The sequence below is a fragment of the Dreissena polymorpha genome, chromosome 13 (genome assembly GCF_020536995.1).
Source record: "Dreissena polymorpha isolate Duluth1 chromosome 13, UMN_Dpol_1.0, whole genome shotgun sequence".
Classification (NCBI taxonomy): domain Eukaryota; kingdom Metazoa; phylum Mollusca; class Bivalvia; order Myida; family Dreissenidae; genus Dreissena; species Dreissena polymorpha.
In genome coordinates this window covers 23129578-23152103 of record NC_068367.1, presented here as the reverse complement: position 1 = coordinate 23152103, position 22526 = coordinate 23129578, and the positions used below count along the sequence as shown (strand labels likewise).

Here is a 22526-nt window from a genome sequence, read left to right as displayed (position 1 = left end):
CAGCCACAAACCGTATATAGATAGACAGAGAGGTCCCTATGACATTATAGTGACCAGCCAGGCAGCCACAAACCGTATATAGACAGACAGAGAGGTCCCTATGACATTATATAGTGACATGACAGGCAGCCACAAACCGTATATAGACAGAGAGGTCCCAATGACATTATAGTGACCAGCCAGGCAGCCACAAACAGTATACAGACAGAGAGGTCCCTATGACATTATAGTGACCAGCCTGAGGCAGCCACAAACAGTATATAGACAGAGAGGTCCCTATGACATTATAGTGACCAGCCAGGCAGCCACAAACAGTATATAGACAGACAGAGAGGTCCCTATGACATTATAGTGACCAGCCAGGCAGCCACAAACCGTATATAGACAGAGAGGTCCCTATGACATTATAGTGACCAGCCAGGCAGCCACAAACCATATATAGACAGAGAGGTCCCTATGACATTATAGTGACCAGCCAGGCAGCCACAAACCGTATATAGACAGAGAGGTCCCTATGACATTATAGTGACCAGCCAGGCAGCCACAAACCGTATATAGACAGAGAGGTCCCTATGACATTACAGTGACTAGCCAGGAAGCCACAAACTGTATATAGACAGAGAGGTCCCTATGACATTATAGTGACCAGCCAGGCAGCCACAAACCATATATAGACAGAGAGGTCCCTATGACATTATAGTGACCAGCCAGGCAGCCACAAACCGTATATAGACAGAGAGGTCCCTATGACATTATAGTGACAAGCCAGGCAGCCACAAACCGTATATAGACAGACAGAGAGGTCCCTATGACATTATAGTGACCAGCCAGGCAGCCACAAACAGTATATAGACAGACAGAGAGGTCCCTATGACATTATAGTGACCAGCCAGGCAGCCACAAACTGTATATAGACAGAAAGGTCCCTATGACATTATAGTGACCAGCAAGGCAGCCACAAACAGTATATAGACAGACAGAGAGGTCCCTATGACATTATAGTGACCAGCCAGGCAGCCACAAACAGTATATAGACAGACAGAGAGGTCCCTATGACATTATAGTGACCAGCCAGGCAGCCACAAACAGTATATAGACAGACAGAGAGGTCCCTATGACATTATAGTGACCAGCCAGGCAGCCACAAACCATATATAGACAGACAGAGAGGTCCCTATGACATTATAGTGACCAGCCAGGCAGCCACAAACCATATATAGACAGACAGAGAGGTCCCTATGGCATTATAGTGACCAGCCAGGCAGCCACAAACCGTATATAGAGAGGTCCCTATGACATTATAGTGACCAGCCAGGCAGCCACAAACTTTATATAGACAGACAGAGAGGTCCCTATGACATTATAGTGACCAGCCAGGCAGCCACAAACAGTATATAGACAGACAGAGAGGTCTCTATGACATTATAGTGACCAGCCAGGCAGCCACAAACAGTATATAGATAGACAGAGAGGTCCCTATGACATTATAGTGACCAGCAAGGCAGCCACAAACAGTATATAGACAGAAAGATAGGTCCCTATGACATTATAGTGACCAGCCAGGCAGCCACAAACAGTATATAGACAGAGAGGTCCCTATGACATTATAGTGACCAACCAGGCAGCCACAAACAGTATATAGACAGACAGAGAGGTCCCTGTGACATTATAGTGACCAGCCAGGCAGCCACAAACAGTATATAGACAGACAGAGAGGTCCCTATGATATTATAGTGACCAACCAGGCAGCCACAAACAGTATATAGACAGACAGAGAGGTTCCTATGACATTATAGTGACCAACCAGGCAGCCACAAACAGTATATAGACAGACAGAAAGGTCCCTATGACATTATAGTGACCAGCCAGGCAGCCACAAAATGTATATAGACATACAGAGAGGTCCCTATGACATTATAGTGACCAGCCAGGCAGCCACAAACAGTATATAGACCGAAGCTGTTGGCTGAGGTCCATATACAGTTTTTGACTGCCTGGCTGGTCACTATAATGCCATTGTGACCGAAGTGGAGTTTACTATTTCTTATATTACACCAAAGAGTGTCCCCGGTATCATTGTACAGTGTTGTACCGGCTTTCCGCACTTTTATTTTTCATGCAACTGAATGCACAAACGATGACGTATATCGTGTGACATAGTTTCTCTGACGAAACATTCCAGTTGGAGCTTTAAATTCGCTGGATGTTGTCGAACGTGGTGTTTTTTTAACAGTTAGTTATTTGTTAAAGGCATCGAACGAATGCAAAACATATTTGGGATTGTGTGTTTATAATACATAATGTAAACTTCGATAGGAATACAATTAAATAGTGTGATTTAAAATAAGTTTCGATAAATGGATGGAAGAATAGAAAATGGAAGTGAATATTTCGTTGTGTTAATGCTGTTCAATAAAACGCTTCAACACAATGCACAAATAGTGGTGTGTAACCCCGAAAGGTCCATAGACAAAAAATAGTGACCGGTCCATATACTCTCTATCGCATTTTACAGACTGAAACCGGTCATATACATGTAGATGTAGAAGAACCAATATCTGTGAGGTGTAATATATTTATATATGGAATGAGGAAGATTTTTTTTATCATTTAAACTTCACTTAAATATTTATAGAAATCAAAACAAGGATTATCTTATCAGTATTATGTATGACTTTATAAACACCAAGCTTTCAAATAGATACATTTTAAATTGCCAAATATGAGTTATATTAATTAACAAAATAATGGAAATAAACTGTAACTTGATTCAACCATATTAACAAATCTATGACAGAAAAAAATCACATGTAGTGGATTTCTTTTTGACGCATCATGTCTGTCCACAAGAATAATCCTGTTACATTATCTTGGTTTTCAATTTCACCCGACCGTGCTTCCTTGTCTGTGTGGACATCATTTATTTATTCTGATATACAATTCACACAATGAGGAAGTAAATAAAAAAAAATTCTCCCAAAAAGATGAAGAAAGCATACTTTGGAATAAGACTGTTGATAATGAAGAGCAGAACAAGTTTTGTTTACTGCTACATACATATGCTAATGCTATCATCAGCAGTTATCAATTGTCATTTTAATTGCCTTTAAATTAATTCATTAACAACACTCATCTGGCTTTATTGTGCTTCTTGTCAGATGACAACAACAACTTGATAGATTCAAGTTTTAAAGGCTTCATATCAAACACATACCATACTGATCAGCAGCAAACAGCTGTCTGATGAGCCGGTTTTGGTTGTTTACATGTTTCCTGGTTGCATATAGCCATTTTAACTTTCCTACTGAGCGGGAAATGGTATATTAATATGCCAAGTCAGATCCATAATCATGTTATGCATCATAAAATCCTATATTGCTAGAACCAACATCAACTATTTTACTTAAGTATGCTACATTCTCATTAAGTCATGAATTCAAATAATATACATGTAGTTAGGCATGTGGATTATTTAGATAATAGTCATTTCAAAGTCAAAGCAACAGCACACAAAAATACAAACACGTAATCCTTTTGTTTCATCATTTAGATCATGTTCATATCATTCAACATCATAGTCAGTTCTAACTTTCCTGTCTGGAACATGGTCACTTCATGACTAAAGCAAGTTCACAACCATGTCCATCAGTGATAATCATAGTCAACCATGTAAACATGGCCATTTAAAAAGTCAAATCAATTGCAAATAAACATAATCCTTTATTTTAAATAAAAATTGTTTTGATCATTTCCCATACCATTAAATATCATTGGAAGTTCAAACTTATCATCATCATCAGGATCATCACCAATTATATAGTTAAGAGTGTTTTAAAAACAAAACAATATCAAGGTCAGAACTTAGTTTTTTGTTCGAAGCAGTTTTTTTACCATGGTCAAATCCGATTCATCTATGATTTGAATATAAAACACCTTTGTCAAGGCGATGAATTTAGCTCCAACCATCATGGTTACTATTTTTGTATGTGAATTACAAAACCAGATCATTTTCCCAACATGGCTACCGTAATTACTCTATGTTTTCGGACACTCTAAGTTTTCGGACACCCCTTTTTTAGCAAAAATAATAATTTTTCGTGACTCTTAATTTTCGGACACACGAGTTTTCGTCCATAATTAATGCATACATGCCAGACGTCCCGATCTCGGCGGGACAGTCCCGCTTTTGGGCCCTTTGTCCCGGCGTCCCGATATGAGACGATTTGTCCCGACATTCGTAAAAAACGATGTAAGGTCTATAGGTTCCCAATAAAATTCGCTAGTCAAGCTCTGTTTCGCTAACACTTACCACCGCTTATCCCTTTATTGCCCCCAATTAACAATCCGATCCTTCTTCTCGTGTGTACCAGTGTTGTTTATGACACCTTATCAGCGATTTATTGGCTAATTATTGATTTTATCAGGCATTCACACCATGGTGGTCTTTAAGATAGTGGTCGCTTATTGCTATCGATAGTTGTATTCAGGGATCATATTTTTTTCGGTTTTGTCGGTCCTAGACCGATTGGGGTCATGAAAGACCGATTAATAATCCCAAACAGTCGGTCCGATTCTGATTGCTATTAAAATTCCCATGTCATGAAATCGATTACACAGTGTACATGCTAACACACCCTAATGACATTCTTATCTCTATTAGGTGTGATAAACCATTCGGTGCAGTCTCTAAACCGGTCAGGACCGGTTTATTGCACGTCAGATCAAGAATCAAAAACTTGTGAACAGCGGATTAAAGACGCATCCGAAAAGACGAGTCTGAATGCACGCACTGTAACTAAACAAAACATGCCGATACATTTTCCACCAGCGTAATAATCCGGTAATATAATTATGAATGAAAGTCGCGGATCTGATCGACAGAACAGCCAAAAGTTATTTTTATGGGCGGAACTTCACATAAAGTAGTACACAAGAAAAATAATATACATTGAATAAATCTTTAGTAAAACCGTGTTAAAATCCAAATTATTTGTGTACTTTATACTTTGTTGTTGAATAACTCACGACCGGAAAATTAGATGCGTGGTTTCAAATGCTTCGCTCTCGTGATTAAATCCCTACGCATCTAAACTATCGGCCGTGGGTTATTTGACAACAAATTATTTCTTAATTATTTGGTTTGTTGTTGTCAGTAGCCAACCTACGCACAGACATTTGTTTGGTTCAGTGCATGTTTGTAAGCTATTATCGAGTCGACAACAATTTAAAACATCGGTATAGACTTACACAGATTAATAATATTGACAACGATGAAAAAGTCTGATAAAACAGCACACGAAACAACAATGAAATACCAAATAATAAAACCAGTTGAGAAAACTCGTTCTGTATAAAAAAATGCCTAGGTGAATTTTACTTGTACATGTATTATACCACCGTCATGAATGGCAAAATCAATGGTATATATATATTAACGTAATTTGTCATAATTTCGGATACTTTTCCCCATTTATATCCGGACCGATTGATGTTGCGGGAAAATATGATCCCTGGTTGTATTATAATGAAAAAAATGTTGAAAATGTGTTTGTTTTTGTCTTTGTTTGAAACGGTTTACAAAACAATTGTTTTGTAAAATTAATTCTACGTCATTAATGAGTCTTTTACATTCAATGTTTAGTTCCAAAATAGCGGGATAATCCGAATGTGCAATATACCAAAATCGCAACAAACAGTCCAATAAGTGATACCCATCCTGTCTAGTGTATTTGGGTGTAATTGTAATAAAAACAACGAGGTGCTATGCATGACAGTTTGACCCTACTCCAATTAAGCTAAAAACAACGAGGTGCTATGCATGACAGTTTGACCGTACTCCAATTAAGCCGCGACAATTGACAAGTAAAAAACTGCGCATGGAAACATGCTTAAAAACCATCTTTCCGCGCATTCCGTGTCAAGCTGATGTAACTGTTCGGTAGATAGATTACTGTAACCGGTACTTTCAGTGTACTGGATAGCCTCCCCTGCGTTAATGTTTGCCATTGAAAGTAATACAATGAGTATTGTTGTCGTAATGTTCCAGATTTTGTACTATAAGAAAGATGAATATTATCTTCGTTGTTTGCTATTGTCTTATTTAATAAAACTGTTATTGTTAGGTTTTAGATTTCATGCTTCATATCAGATGTTTTATGTCTTGAATAAAAGTATCAAGAGTTTTTTTAGTACTATACTGACTACAGTAAAGGTGGAATGATAAATCGTTTTAGGTGTCCTGCTTTTTGGTCAAATGTCCCGACAATTTTTTATGGAATGTCCCGCTTTGGACCTAAAAAATTATTGCATGTATGATTAATGTCTCTAAGTTTTCGGACAGTATATTTTACAGCGCTATTTTACCAAAAATCGGTACTGTTTTTGATATCTAATGACACTTCGGTCATGGGGTTTTACAACCAGATTAACATCATAAAACATGGCAGGTGCATGCCTGAGGGCCACGGACCATTGTATTTACGTTATTGGGTAAATAACCTTGTAAACCGGTATAAAACAATGGTTTCGCCCGATAGCATAAGCGTTATGACAATTACCAGGGGTAGTGCCAATTAACAGTTTAATTATCTGCAGCAATGGCAATACCTCTTCTCAGTAAAATGACTGTGACAAATACTAAACGCTTCAAAGTGTGATGCACCCTATTGCAAGTTTTACGAACAATGGAAGGTGTTAGACAACAACTATTGGAAATAACAAAGAATTCACAGTTTTCTTTTTTATTGCGTTAATTACAGGTTCATACTAGAGAGTATCGGTAGATCACATGCTCATCTTTGAACTCGTTGGTCAAAGTACAACCTTGTAGTAACTTTCTGTCAAATAAATTAAGCAATTAAAATTATTTAAAAGGCAGTGCAAACATAAATAACTGTAATTTATACTTAACGGCATGGTATTTTACAAGCGGGTGCAATTACCTGTAGTGGTTGATACAATGGACGCTATTTTCGGACACTTCAATTTTCGACTCTAAGTTTTCGGACACCTGTATTTTGTGAATATTTGTTGTATCTAAGTTTTCGGACACGAAAAAAAATTATTATTTTTAAATGTCCGAAAACATAGAGTAATTACGGTATATCATGGTTGCATAAATATAGTCGAAACAGTTTGATGGCAGTAGTTCATTGCCATATCTTAGCCTTATAATGAAATAAACTCGGCCTTTGTTGGCCATGATAAAAAATGTTTTGGTTATATTTTCAATGTTAAAACGTAATCAATAATGTTTCCAATATGTTTATATCATAGTTAAACAAATGACTAAACATGTTTTCTTGACATGTTTCAAACATGAACAATAATTTTTAAAACATGATTAAAACATGGTTTGACCATGATTACTTCTGAATGGTAATAAGTTAATTGTACATAATTGTGTAAGTGTTTAAGTTGGGTAAAAATTACATGAAAAGTGAAGTTTCTATTGTATTTTATTTAGGCCAATCTAACCGAATACGGACACTTACAATGATTGTAACCAGCACAATCTCACTAGCCCTGCCCTTTTAAATTCTCAACCTGATTTACTCTGATTGTCGGTTTCAAACAGGCGACTTTTAACATAATTTCTTTGACTAGAGTAAAAACATAAGAATTGCTTGCAAATTGTCAAACCTGGTAATTTCACTGACAGCACCAGAGGGACTATGCACAAGCACGTCCTATATGAGTCTTGTTCTGAGAAAACTGGGTTTAATGCATGTGGGTAAAGTGTCGTCCCAGATTAGCCTGTGCAGTCAAAACAAGCTAATCTGGGACAACAATTGACGCACATGCATTAAGCCCAGTTTTCTCCGAACGTGGCTCATATCAATAGACCAAGTCTCTCACTGCATACAAACCTTTGCGACCCGCTCTGTTTCCTCTGGTGTCTGTATCTGTGCACTGATCCATGACTGCCAGTGCCCAGGGATCATGTGACTTATGGGCCCGAACATGTGACTGTGCCCTTGTTCCCTGCATGTATGGCAGTGTGAACAGTGCCTGTGGTGGTGGGAGCCCATGCCTAGAGCACCATTGCACAGCCCATTTGGGTCAGAATGTTTCCACAGCAAATTCACACAAAAACTGTATAAGCACCCTTTTCTTATTTCGAAAATTTTTGCAATAACTCTAATCAAAAGTCAAACAAAGTATTTTCTTCTGAATGGCTAAACGAGTATTCAATCAAATTGTTCACAAGGTAAATAAAATTCACTTTGTTCAATCTTTTGATTTGAAATTTACACAGTTCACAATTGTTTCAGTACACAAAATTTCTGTCAAACGGGGAAGAACTGTCATTCAGAATGACTATCTTACTGCCCTGAATCTAAACATTTGAGTTTAAGTGACTTTTCATTAGTCAACAAAACTGTATTGAGGCATCTCTGTTTCAAACTAGTTTTTATTACAAACACATTAATCAGTTTATAGGCAAAGTTCTCCTGCCAACATTGAAACAAGCACTAGACAATCAAGACTTACAACCAAATTACTTTCCTATTATACATGTAATATATTCTGTTATTTTTAACACTGAAGACAAACGATTTATTTTCAGCACTCTTAGTCAAATTACTCCAGGAACAGACTGAAAACTTTCAGCACACATTATAAACACTTATATTTGCAAAAGCCATTTAAACTTTATGTAGGTCAAGCAATTGCTGACAAACATGAGTATTCCAGTAAATTTCTGTGCCCTTCATTTAAATTCTTGTCGTTCAGCCAATTTTACCCAAACCAAATTATGCCAAATCATATAATGTCACGCAATGAAGGAGACAATTTAAGCAGGTAAACAATGTCTTGAAGGAAAAACAATCCCCAGAATTCAAGACACAGAAGCCAAAATAAAACTTCATTGCAAGGCTATATTGGCTGATTGTAACTGACACACCATTCAAGTTAACAAGGATATTTGTTGGTCATAAAATTTCTAAAAATAACAAGGAAACCTGAATTCAGTGGAATTTGTCTGGGAATACCCTAATGAGATCAATACAAAATTATATTTGATAGCACCCTACGTTGTTACCAACAGAAATGTGTTCTATGCATGTAGTTCCCAACCTAACCCGCAGAAAACATTCTTCATTAATCTTTCTTAATTATTAATAATATTTCATCAATTAAAACACAATAGATTTCACTGTAACCAATATTAGTTATAGCTCATTGAACAATGTTACTTGGTATTAATCCATGATAACAACTCCTCTTAAGTTCCAAATTCAGTTTTTTTGAAAATATTTCAGCATGTTCACACAATACTGATAGCCACCATGATACGTATATTATGTTGTTGTGCAACCTAATTAGCTGCATGACAAAAAGATGTTAAATTGCCCAAACCACCTGTATTGTTTTACATTAGGCATACAACTGTGTAGCAAAGAAAACAACTCAAATACATGTTAAAACAAGGGCTGTTTGTAAAACATGCATGCCCCCAATATGGGCTGTCAGTTAAAGTGGCAGCCATTGTGTGAATACGTTTTTTGTCACTGTGACCTTGACCTTTGACCTAGTGACCTGAAAATCAATAGGGGTCATCTGCAAGTCATGATCAATGTACCTATGAAGTTTCATGATCCTAGGCATAAGCGTTCTTGTGTTATCATCCGGAAACAATTTTTATGTGTTGAGTCACCGTGACCTTGACTTTTGACCTAGTGACCTGAAAATCAATACGGGTCATTTGCGAGTCATAATCAATGTACCTATGAAGTTTCATGATCCTAGGCGTAAGCGTTCTTGAGTTATCATCCGGAAACCATTTTACTGGTTCTAGTCACAGTGACCTTGACCTTTAACCTAGTGACCTGAAAATCAATACGGGTCATCTGCCAGTCAGGATCAATGTACCTATGAAGTTTTATGATCGTAGGCGTAAGCTTTCTTGAGTTATCATCCGGAAACCATTTTACTCTGTCAAGTCACTGTTACCTTGACCTTTGACCTAGTGACCTGAAAATCAATACGGGTCATCTGCGAGTCATGATCAATGTACCTATGAAGTTTCATGATCCTAGGCGTAAGCGTTCTTGAGTTATTATCCAGAAACCATTTTACTGGTTCGAGTCACTGTACCTTGACCTTAGCTTTGACCTAGTGACCTGAAAATCAATAGGGGTCATCTGTGAGTCATGATCAATGTACGTATGAAGTTTCATTATCCTAGGCGTAAGCATTCTTGTGTTATCATACGGAAACCATTTTTCTGTGTCAAGTCACCGTGACCTTTGACCTAGTGACCTGAAAATCTAAACGGGTTATCTGCGAGTCATGATCAATGTACCTATGAAGTTTCATGATCCTAGGCATAAGCGTTCTTGAGTTATCATCCGAAAACCATTTTACTGGTTCTAGTCACCATAACCTTGACCTTTGACCTAGTGACCTGAAAATCAATAGGGGTCATCTGAGAGTCATGATCAATGTACCTATGAAGTTTCATGATCCTAGGCGTAAGCGTTCTTGAGTTATCATCCGCAAACCATTTGGTGGACAGACCGACCGACATGTGCAAAACAATATACCCCCTCTCCTTCAAAGGGGGGCATAATAAGTTTTTTTAGGTATGAATTAATAGAACCTGAGGTGACACTGTTGCTGGTAAATAATTGTACTGAGACAAAAAAACTTTGAAAGAACATACAGTCTACAGATGGTGGAGACTTATTAAAAACACCAGTGTAGTAATTATGTTGCACACATATCTGATAAAGATAAACTCTTTGTTGTAATAGTTCAAATATTAATATACCTCCTTAATTACATTAGACAATTTCATTAATGTATATCATGTTTGTGTTAACAAAAGACAAAATAAAAACCTTGAAGGTTAAAGAAATTAATTAAATACATTAAGATGAGAATCAAAATTAACAAACTATACATAACAGTTGCATTTCTGTGGCATTTAGCAGCTGAAGTCCTTAGCTTAGTTGTTACTACACTTTGCTGAATACAAAAGGTTTATAATAATACACAAAGAGATGCATTTACAGAGACCTCTAGAACTGCTTCACGCAAATAATCAAGAAACATTTGCCAAGAATATTTAGCGAAACATACCACATACATAATAGCTGTTCATGTTGTAAGAAAGAAAAAACAGCAAAAAACTGTACAGTAGGCAACAACTGCAACACAGAAAATCCAAAGCCCTTTTTAATACTAACTACCAAAACAAAATACAAATAAAACTCTTTACTATCTCCTTGAAATTCTATCCAAGTGCAAGTGAAGGTACTGTCAAGTATCCTCACAAAATTACAATTAAAATTCACTTCTTAAATCTTCCAATCATGATTAAGTCATCAAATCCTCACAAATCACTTTGTAGCATGCTTATTCCAGACTTGTAGTCCAGACATCGAGAATATATGATGCCAATATTGCGAGGGTTGCACACCATACTGTAGCATTTGCTTAACATTTCTGTCACAGATACAGTTGATTAACGCTCAATGCTGGAACCTTAGTGAGTCTGTTGGCAGCAGGTAGTTACCATGAGTGAAATACCCCCCCTCCCCTACCTTTCCCCACCCTTTACAACAGCCTGCTGAATAATTGTAATGTAAATATGAAGGAATATTTAACATCTGCCACAGTCTATTTAAGATATACAATTCCATTGATTGAAGCCAAAGGGGCTTATAAGGTTTTCATATGCTCATAGGGATTTTTTTGCTTTCAAGGAAGTTATTTTCTTTGGTCTAGAGAAATTTCATGGGTACAACCCTTACCCATTTGTTAATATAGTGTGATACTTAAATTTTAAAGAGTATTTTTAAAGGGTAGACCTGTATATAAAAAACTATATTTTATTTAAATAGGTTCAATGGGTGCCATATGGGTCATAATTAACATCCAAGGGGTAAAATTAAAACTAATACAAACCCCATTAAAGTTTCCAGTTTTCCAAAAGTCATCAATATCCGTTTTTTTCTTCATTTCTATGGTAACACTAACTTTCATTTTGACGAAACCAAACATGCACCCGCAGACAATAAATATATTGGCGTCAATTAGTTAGGACTGAAAGGTACCAGATAAGACTGTAAGTAAATTTATTTATTTTTTCCTTTTAATTTAAAAGATCTTACAACTAAACAATACAAGTCAGTGCTTTTTACCCATCTCACATGCACAATGTTAGTCTTTCAATAAGTAACATATTTTTTATAGGAACATGTATAAGGAAGGTGAAAGTAAACATTCTCTCCCCCAACCCAAGATGGGCTTACTGCTTGAAATTTCAACGTTGTCAGTCTCCGATGATGATCAAGAATCAACAAAAGGCTTGTTTGGTGACGTGTTTACATATTTAGAACCAACACCATTGCATAATGACCAAGTTTTTATCAGTTCAGCGGAATTGAGGCTTCAAAAAAATTATGTTTGCCCATTTTTTTAAAGTACCGATATCAAGCAAATGGATAAAATAGGCTCACCATGAGGCCTTTGTGCGCAGTAAAGGTAAAGAGTAACAATGCTTTTCCGCTTCTAATTTGTTAAACAAGAGCACCGCATAACAGGTGCCACGCTCGGCTGCGGGTGCAGTTTTGAATAAATGAAAGCTTGACCGAATGTGTTTGTGTTTTTTTTTAGGTCACAGTGACCTTGACCTTTGACCTAGTGACCCAAAATGGGTGTGGCGTGTAGAACTCATCAAGGTGCATCTACATATGAAGTTTCAAAGCTGTAGGTGGAAGCACTTTGATTTTAGAAGCAATGTTAAGGTATTAGCACGACGCCGGCGGACAGCGGTCGACGAGCAGGCTATGACAATAGCTCGGGCTTTCTCCGAAAACAGCCGAGCTGAAAATGGATAAAGCTACATCTAATTATTGAAATCTTCCTCAATCTGCGCTGATAATGTAAAAGGAATGTAATGGCTATGGAAGAAAACTTCCTAGTTACGTGTGAAAAGAGAGAGAAAATCAGGAATTTCTAAGGTCCTTTTTTTAAATGGCCATAACAATATGACCTTGTATGCATGATTAGAAATTAGCTAGATTCCAGCTCATTGACTCCCCTTAGTTTGTGATGGGCCCAAGAGAAAACTATCATGCTCTATAAAAGCGGCAATTATATATATATATAGCAAAGGTTGGTATTTGTGATCAAAATGTAAACAAAAAACCCTGGCATGCTATCAGATACTTTCCAATCCTTCACATTTAACACACTCACCAGTATGCATTGTGCAGTTCTTATAATAAGAGATCAATTAAAGAATACAATGTGTTACAGTAACAATGCTTTATATTCAGTTTTACCTGTTATATGTATGAATTTTGAAAACTAATGAGTAGCAGAGACACCAGCTGCATGTACTGTACAATCTTTTAATGTTTACTTTAAACGCAACAAAATGAATATCAGTTTTAATCACAGTTAGGCTTTATAGCAAACAATACAGGCTTAGTCATAATAATCAAAAGGTCCAAATTTTTCTTAGCTGATACCAATGCCTTAAAGCGGGTATATACGATTTTGTCAAATATTTATGAATTTATAAAAACTGTGTAAAAAAACTTATTATATACAGTCCAACCTGTCAATAAAGACCACTCAAGGGATTTGACATACATGTATACGTACATGTACATGTAATTCTACAAAGAACAAAGTACAAAATACACATAACATAGCAAACATTTATACATGAAATACATGAATCACTACTACACAACCAGTAAATGCACTAAGTCATTCACTGACGCGAATTCCGACTCACGCTTAGGGCGTTTACTTTCACAGTTTACGTTCTCCTCGAATTCGTCCATAATCTCATGTTAACGCTTTAAAATGCTCTGAATTTGAGTTTTTCCTACACCAAGATCACTAGCCACTCCTCTACAACTGTGTCCTTTACCTAACAAACTAATGACCTTAACGCGTTCTTCCAACGTCAAGAACTTACGCTTGGAAGCCATGATGGTTAACTTGAACTGGCAATTTACTTTTCCATAATCTATGAACGTCTTATTACTGAGAAATTTAAGAAGAGAATGACTATCAAAATGTTTGTCTTTATTAGGCATCGTAAATGATATGAAACCGTTAATTTCCTTAATGAGTTAATGAAACCCCCAAATTTGTCTTTGATATTTTCGGCAATTAGTACATTAATCGCGAGTCACTTAAATACAAAGGCAAATTTTTACACTTTTGACAAACTGTCAAATGCATAAACGAAGCAGGCGACTACCAATTAGCAATGCATGTTAAATAAACAAACAACTGCTATCGAGTGCAATAAACTGTCACTTGCCAATATCTCCATAGCGACCGACAGTCCACTGGTAAGATGTGTATCACGTGACCACGCAGCGTCCTGGCGGCCATTTTGTGTTTTGAAAGTTGCGAAATCGTTGATTTTTATGATTGCAGTGGTCGTTGTAAGCTATCAAAATGTAGATTTGGGAATGTAAAATGGTGGTCGTTGGTCTTTGTTCACAGGTGGGCTTTATTCGCAGGTTCAATATATAGTGAAATTGTTCGGGAGGAAATCGGTGTGGTCGTTATTGACTGTTGGTCGCTATTAACAGGCAGTCGCTCGGGCAGGTCGGACTGTATATATTTTAATATAAATTAAAATAAAAGTTAAGAAGAACATGTGTCGAAACATGCGAAATAAGCTTGATATTTAATTCTGAAATTGAAAACGGCTGTACAGCCGAATTTGCCAGCATGTATACCATACATGTACGATGTGCATCTAAACTTACGAGGGGTGTTCCAGAAGTTCGTGGATTTTCGCTATAACTTTCATTTGATAACATAAATGGACAAACAAATAGCATGTTAAGAATATTTCGTCCTTTCCAAATCTACTCTCCAAATATCATGGAAATACATACAACAATAAATATATATCAGAGATTTAAACATGTGCACAATGCGCACACCAACGCACGTGTAACGTTTCTGTTCAACATCAATGACGTTATGAAGTTAACAACTGTCAAATCTTTTCCACATAATCACCTCCAACGCAAATGCACTTTATGTGTCGGGATATCCACTTGTCAAAAGTGTCTCTATACCAGTCAGCGTCAAAAGACGACACGATTCGCTTTGCTGCAACTGTAAGTTCCTGTTTACTTGCAAAGCGAATACCGCGCAACTGTGATTTAACTTCCGGGAAGACGTGGAAGTCCATAGGGGCCAAATACGGGCTGTAAGGATGACTTAGGCGCTGTAACATGAAATTTGCCGTAAATTCTGTTTATCAACGACATTTAAACCAAATTTAAATTCGCGTAACGTTCATACTTATAATAAAATACAAGCGTGCGCCGCATGTTGTTACTGAGGTCTCTATGGCAACGCGTTTCAAACGCGCTTTATGGAATTCATGCATTTTTAGCTTATATATAAAGTCTGTGATAATTGGTTTGTATAATATGTAAATTTCATTGACTTTTACCAGCAAACTAATAAGTTATAGCGAAAATCCACGAATTTCTGGAACACCCCTCGTAGTTTAACGGTTTATAATACAAAGACGAATGTTTCGGTTATTGTAGGAAAATATGTACGTCACTATCGGCTCGGGGTGCTAATTTGTCTTTGCTGCATTTTATGAAATTCGGCTTTAATGTATAATTTTTCTTGCCTATTTTGTGTTATTGTAACATATTTTATCAATATATTACAATAAAACACATATAAAAAATCGTATATACCCGCTTTAACTAGACATCATCAAGAAACAACATCTGACCAAGTTTGGTGAAGATCGGCTGAAAACAACTTGAATAAGAGAGCGGACACTTAATACGGACTGACCGACCGACAGACCGACCAACAAGCTCACTCCTATATACCCCCCTTAACTTTGTTTGTGGGGGTATAACAAGTATATTTAACAGGACCACAATTTGCATGTGTCATACAAACAACTGTGCACAGAAAAGTGGAGCCTTCCCCAATATCTAACCGTGTACATCCCTTACACTAAACTCAATAATGTCAAAGAGGTTATGTTGCCAATGTTTCAGTGACTTCTCTCAAATAAGCAGAAAAAATACTTGTAGTAGGATTCATTTATTTGGCAGGGATTTTCTTGAACATTTGAGTAAGGGAAAAATCTTAATTAGACATTTATGCCTAAACACTTCCACAAGGAAATTAAGATGGGTAAATTTACCTTGTGTTTCCCTGTTAAGGAAGGAACTTATCATAACCTTATGCAAAACTGTGAACATGCAAGTTTCAAAATGTTTGAAAGCAACTGAAGCTATTGATAGCGTTCTTACCAATAACTGTTACAGCATCTCAATTTAGTTCTATTTTATAACTGTATCATTTCAAATGTGCACATCTCTGCTTAAGCTAAAATCACTTCTCCTTTAACCTTCCACTAATAGAATTGTTTTAATTGACTTCCAAAGATCAAGAGAAAAAAAACAGGCAAATCTAAATATTCAAGAGAAATACAACATAATGACTCAAAAACCTTACACCACCAAAAAGGCACATACATAACTTGCTCAATCAAAACAAGACATATCACATATTGGTTTCAATCTAACTGTCTCCAGTATAAACCATCCCCAGTATATTTTTCTTACTACACACAATTCACCTTTACAATATTCACCACTATACAATTTATGTTTCTTCAGAGACACAATTTTACATTCCTGCTCGTGTTCTGTCTAAAAACATGATCAGTGCTATATTTGTAACAAACCAAGTGCCTGAATAAACAACAACAAAAACAATCAACAAGAACTGGGAAAGGGCATCATATTACAAGATGGGGAAAATAAACACCACTTCTGTTGATCTATTTACACAACTGCACAAGACAATGTCCTAATGTTATGAATTATGGTGTAATCCAGTGTGAACACAAAATATTTCTCTATCCATGACATGAATACTTTCACAGTTGCAGTACAAACTACAGTGCTATCTGCACGTATAGGTGTCTATTTACACCACAAAATATTCCCTAAGGCACTTCTAATTAAGCATTCTAATTGACTCTAATAGTTTATGCATGTAAATTAGAGTGTTGGTGTAATTACCAAATAACTGATACATGTAAAAGATTTGTCCTGAATTGTCGCCCAGTGACTTCATTTGCAAAATTATTGTGAACTGATTGATATTATTGAGTATTTGAATTTCATAAATAATAATATTCCACATACCTGGTTATTATCACAGGAAAAAGTTTCGATTTTTGTCTATAAACTATAGAAACTTTTCCCTGTGGTTATAATAAATTATTATCAGTTGAAGAATCACTATGGTAAGTGAGTTGTGACATTTATTAAATTTTTTATTCAATTGTCCATGAAGACGAAGACTTTATTCAGTCATATATTACAAACATACAGTCATGCAATGCACTTGGCCACAATTTCAAATTGAGATGGGTGTTTGTTAGAGAATTAACCTATTTATGCCTAGTGGACTCTCCCATCCTTCTAAATTAGATCAATTTATTTCCAAAATTAGGGATGTCTAGTATACTTATTTGTATATTTAGAATATTTCTTACAAAGTTACAGAAATTCCTTTAAGCAAACAGCGCAGACCCAGATGAGACGCCGCATCATGCGGCGTCTCATCTGGGTCTACGCTGTTTTCAAAGGCCTTTTTTCTAGACGCTAGGCATAAATAAGTTAAAGCAAGTGCTTGTTTGCAACCCACACATGTGTGTGCTAATATCATAGGCTTTCATAATGCCCAAATGTATACTTTGATTTTCACACTTCAGGGCTATAAATCCACGAATTTACATGCAGTGCTTCCATTAATGGACATCAGGGTGTTACACATGTTCTCATTCAAATTAAATGATTCCATTAATCAGTTTGACCGGTGTTTGGTTTTATTTTAAAGCAAATTGAATTATTATCATGTTTAAAAAATATCCGAAGAACTTAAAAAACATCAAGCTATTAAAATAACAGATTATTATCGTATTATTACTAGGAAAATCGCCGGTGAATTTCTGACTTGTCGGCATGTGGCTGCAGAAAAAAATGCCACTGGGTGTTTTAATTGCCCAATCTACCAAGTGACAATGATTTACTCCCGATGTTTTAATAAGCATGTGTTAACCGTGAAAAGTATTGTATATTCGTAAACAGATTATAAGTAGCAAAGTAGGTCATGTAGCAGAATGAGATTACAGAATAAACGAAAGTACTAAAATTTTAAATAATTTGTTGAAAAAAAACGTCCTCTATTACCCAAGAATAAATGATTAAAACACATGGAAATATAACTGTAATAAGGATCAATTTGTTTTTAACCCAATGCGTACAACATCCCTTACAAACTCTTTTATTTTTATTGAAAAATTGCTTCGTCCATTGTTCATGAATTATAAATACACTTTTGGAAAACGCTTCTAAAATTAAATACGCTTCTTGATTGGTCATTATTTTAAAACATTACGAAGTTCCCGATGCGCAAACATCCCGGAACGTGGTTTACGCATGTTCAGTTTGAATAACCTCATTTCGATTGGACGTCAATTGCATCATTACTTTAAATAGCAACATACCCGGATGTTTATATGACAGTTTAGAAAAATGGCGGCCGCACGTGTTCATTCTTTTACATGACTTTGTATAATGTCATTTTAGGCATTTAAATAGCGAATTAAATCATGCCTCTTAAAAACGCGTATAAATCAGGTTATTGATCATAGAAGTTTCAGTTTTTCCGTTTGTTTACAATTTTTACGCTCAAATATTTAATCGACCGGTAGGGCTATTTTATAAGCATTTAGGATCGACCTACAGGCCCAAGAATCGACTCGGGCTTCGGGCTTATAGGCTCATTCGAAGACTGTGTTTGTAAAACATGCATGCCCCTCATATGGGCTGTCAGTCGTAGTAGCAGCCATTGTGTGAATATGTTTTTTGTCACTGTGACATTGACCTTTGACCTAGTGACCTGAAAATCAATAGGGGTCATGTGCGAGTCATGATCAATGTACCTATGAAGTTTCATGATCCTAGGCGTAAGCGTTGTTGAGTCATCATCCAGAAACCATTTTACTGGTTCCAGTCACCGTGACCTTGACCTTTGACCTAGTGACCTGAAAATTAATAGGAGTCATCTGCCAGTCATGATCAATGTACCTATGAAGTTTGATGATCCTATGCGTAAGCTTTCTTGAGTTATCATCCTGAATCCATTTTACTGCGTTGGGTCACCGTGACCTTGACCTTTGACCTAGTGACCTGAAAATCAATTCGGGTCATCTGCGAGTCATGATCAATGTTCCTATGAAGTTTCATGATCCTAGGTTTAAGCGCTCTTGAGTTATCATCCGGAAACCATTTTACTATGTCGAGTCACAGTGACCTTGACCTTTGACCTAGTGACCTGAAAATCAATAGGGGTCATCTGTGAGTCATGATCAATGTACCTATGAAGTTTCATGATCCCAGGCTTAAGCGTTCTTGAGTTATCATCCGGAAACCATTTTTCTGTGTCAAGTCACCGTGACCTTTGACCTAGTGACCTGAAAATCAATAGGGGTCATCTGCCAGTCATGATCAATGTACCTTTAAAGTTTCAAGATCCTAGGCATAAGTGTTCTTGAGTTATCATCCGAAAGCATTTTACTGGTTTGAGTCACCGTGACCTTGACCTTTGACCTAGGACCTGAAAATCAATAGGGGTCATCTGTGAGTCATGATCAATGTACCTATGAATTTCATGATCCTAGGCGTTAGCGTTCTTGAGTTATCCAGGGGTTCCGCTGTCGATCGCCATTGGCGCCAAATGGCGCTAATTTTTTTTAAGTGGCTCCAATTTTTTTAAAGTGGTGAATTTAAAAAAATCGGTAAAATCCTATCCGAAAATGTACTGCGAGTCGAAAAGCACGCGACCGAGCATAAGCGGCCAGCGTTTGTCAGTTGCAAATATTGATTAACGACGATGTAAGCGACCTACAGTGTAGAGTGCACTGAAATCACGGAAGCGTGAGTGTTACAGTCGGTGTTTTTACTGCTATTGTCAAGTTTTATGGGGGTTATTTGTTTATGTGCATCATATTAGCCAAATGACCAAATGTAACAGTTAAACAATTAAATTTAGATGTTTTATTTTCTGAAATGTTACTGTTAAACAATTAAATTGAGAGGCTTTATTTACTGATGTTTGAATTTTTTCCCTTCCAGATGATGTACATTTGTGTGATTGTATGTTTAAATAAATTTTTATAAAAAATGTATGCAGCATACTGTTCCATTGATGTTAACATTATTAGATAAGTTTGGTTATATGTGATTGCTTATCATGTGCAAACCAATGTTTTTATGTATAAATAAAGCTTATTAAGACTTATGAAGTTACTTATTATTATTTATGTATTTACATACTTTTAAAAGTAATAATATAGTCAATGACATTGATGTTGTAAGGTTTCTTAGACGATTGTAATAATTAATAAGGTCGGAATAACTGACAGCTTCGCGCCGCGAAAAAGTGGCGACAACTTTTTTGGGCCAGTGGAACCCCTGTTATCATCCGCAAACCATTCGGTGGACGGACGGACGTACCGACCGACACGTGCAAAACAATATACCCCCTCTTCTTCGAAGGGGGGCATAATAAAGTTTACCCATAAAAATCAGTGTTCCTTATAGCAATACCCAAAATTTCAACACTCGATGTGGTATGGTAACATAACTTTAACAAAATACAAAATGCTGGCTTTTATTTTTTGTGCAATAATATATTCCATGTTAGTTTCCCTTCACTATATGCGAACATTTACGAGTGAACGCGAGACTGGCTTCAGGCAGCGTCGGAGTGACACAAAAATAAAAACGAGCATTTTGTATTGCGTTACATCTATGTAACAATACCACAGCTAGCGTTGAAATTTTGGCTTTTGCTTTAACATTGATATTTTATGTGTTAACTTTATTTTTAGAAATATTTTTTTATTTGAGTTTTAATGGGCTTTTAATTAAGTCTAATAAGTAATACACAGATTTTCCAAATAAACAAAAAAAGTGCTACAAAAGCATTCCAGTTTATCTATGTCAATGCATAAATTTCCATAATAAATGGAAACAATTATCCATCTATTTCTTTTAATTAAGTATTATTTGGCTAATTACATAAATAAATGTATAACAGTCTTCACCAATCTCAGAAGTTATCAGCCACATATTTGTTAGGACTTAAAGAAAATTCAGACCTGCTGCAAAGTTTTCATACCAAACAGAATTTAAAGAACAGATCAATCAAACACTTTTCTTTTTTGATTTTTTGGTTGACCTGAAGAAATTCTTTCAAGTTACATAATTCAATAGCTCTACAAAAATCAATAACAAAGAAAACTTACTATAACAAAAATATCATAACATGAAAACAAAACTGATGGATTTTTTTCACTTCTTCCTTTTTGTGACCCTGAGGAAATACTGAACAGTGCCACTATTGCTCTGACATAGAAGCCACCTGATTTCCAATCTATACAAGTAAGTGCTCACACATTAAAAGTTTAATGCAAGTGCGTAAAGTCTCGTCCCAGATTAGCCTGTGTGGACACTTTCTGCTTTTATGATATTTTCTTTTTAAAGAAAGTCTCTTCATAGCAAAAATCTAGTTTAGGTGGAAAGTGTTGTCCTTGATTAGCGGACTCTGGCTTTAATGGTGAACCTTTTTTTATTATACTTGAGTTTCTATCCAGATTTAAAGTACAAGTACATTCAAAGACAGAAATCTTCAAAATCACTTTTCAACACATGTTTCTTCATAACTATGTAGGCTTTACTTTTTTATTACATTTCAATATGATCGAATTAAGAAAAAAACTTTGAACACTCAACCGTGAATACAACACAAAAAGTGTATGGCTAACAATGAAAATTAAATTAGCTGAAAATGTGCATTGGCGCCACCTCCTGTCATTAGTGCCACATCCTTGGCATTGGCTCCATCTCTTTTGGATCAATACCAAATTATCTATTAGATCGACAAGAAGTCAAGTCAATGTTTGTGTGCATGGAACAACATATATATGTTCAAAGCAATAGTTTGATTTGTATGCAATTTCATTGGGTAAAAAATGAGCTCGTCACACAGACAAAATACATTGATTTTCTGTTTAAAACTAAACCATGACACAACTTATAATGGTGAAAACGTTTCGAATTGGGTTATATGTTTCTGTACATATGTGGATGAATAAATCTTTGCTGAATCGCACTACATGAACCTATTTTTTAAATATTGCGGAATATGTTGAACAAAACATATAAAACCTACTTACTCTGTAGAAATATCCGTGACATTAAAAACATCCCGTCCTTAGCACCACCTCGGAAGTAGCATTGGCACATTTTTCAATACATCACAAAAACAGAAGTGGCGCTTGTGATTAATGGCTTAGACTGTGGCACAAACACGTGTACAATTGACATGAATTCATACATGTATGTGGATATTCACACTGGACTCGAAAGATGAAATGGGTAGTCAGCTTACAGACCTTAAAATATTCAGTA

At 36.2% G+C, this 22526-nt stretch overlaps 1 protein-coding gene across 4 annotated transcripts in view; it reads right to left on the bottom strand.

The window, feature by feature from the left end:
- The window catches only part of LOC127855114 (nostrin-like), a 66028-nt gene that overhangs the window by 42296 nt on the left and 1206 nt on the right, over positions 1–22526 (bottom strand). For 2 of the 4 annotated variants that reach the window (XR_008037354.1, XM_052390487.1), the window contains exon 1: positions 7869–8192. The exons of 1 other annotated variant lie outside the window; for it this stretch is intronic. Coding sequence is in view for 2 of the 3 variants with exons in the window: in XM_052390487.1 (XP_052246447.1) it covers positions 7869–8030 (162 nt within the window). In the remaining variant the exon portion in view is untranslated. Of the gene's footprint in view, positions 1–7868; positions 8197–22526 lie in introns of those variants that run through there. One more of the 4 variants, XM_052390488.1, reaches the window with a different exon arrangement.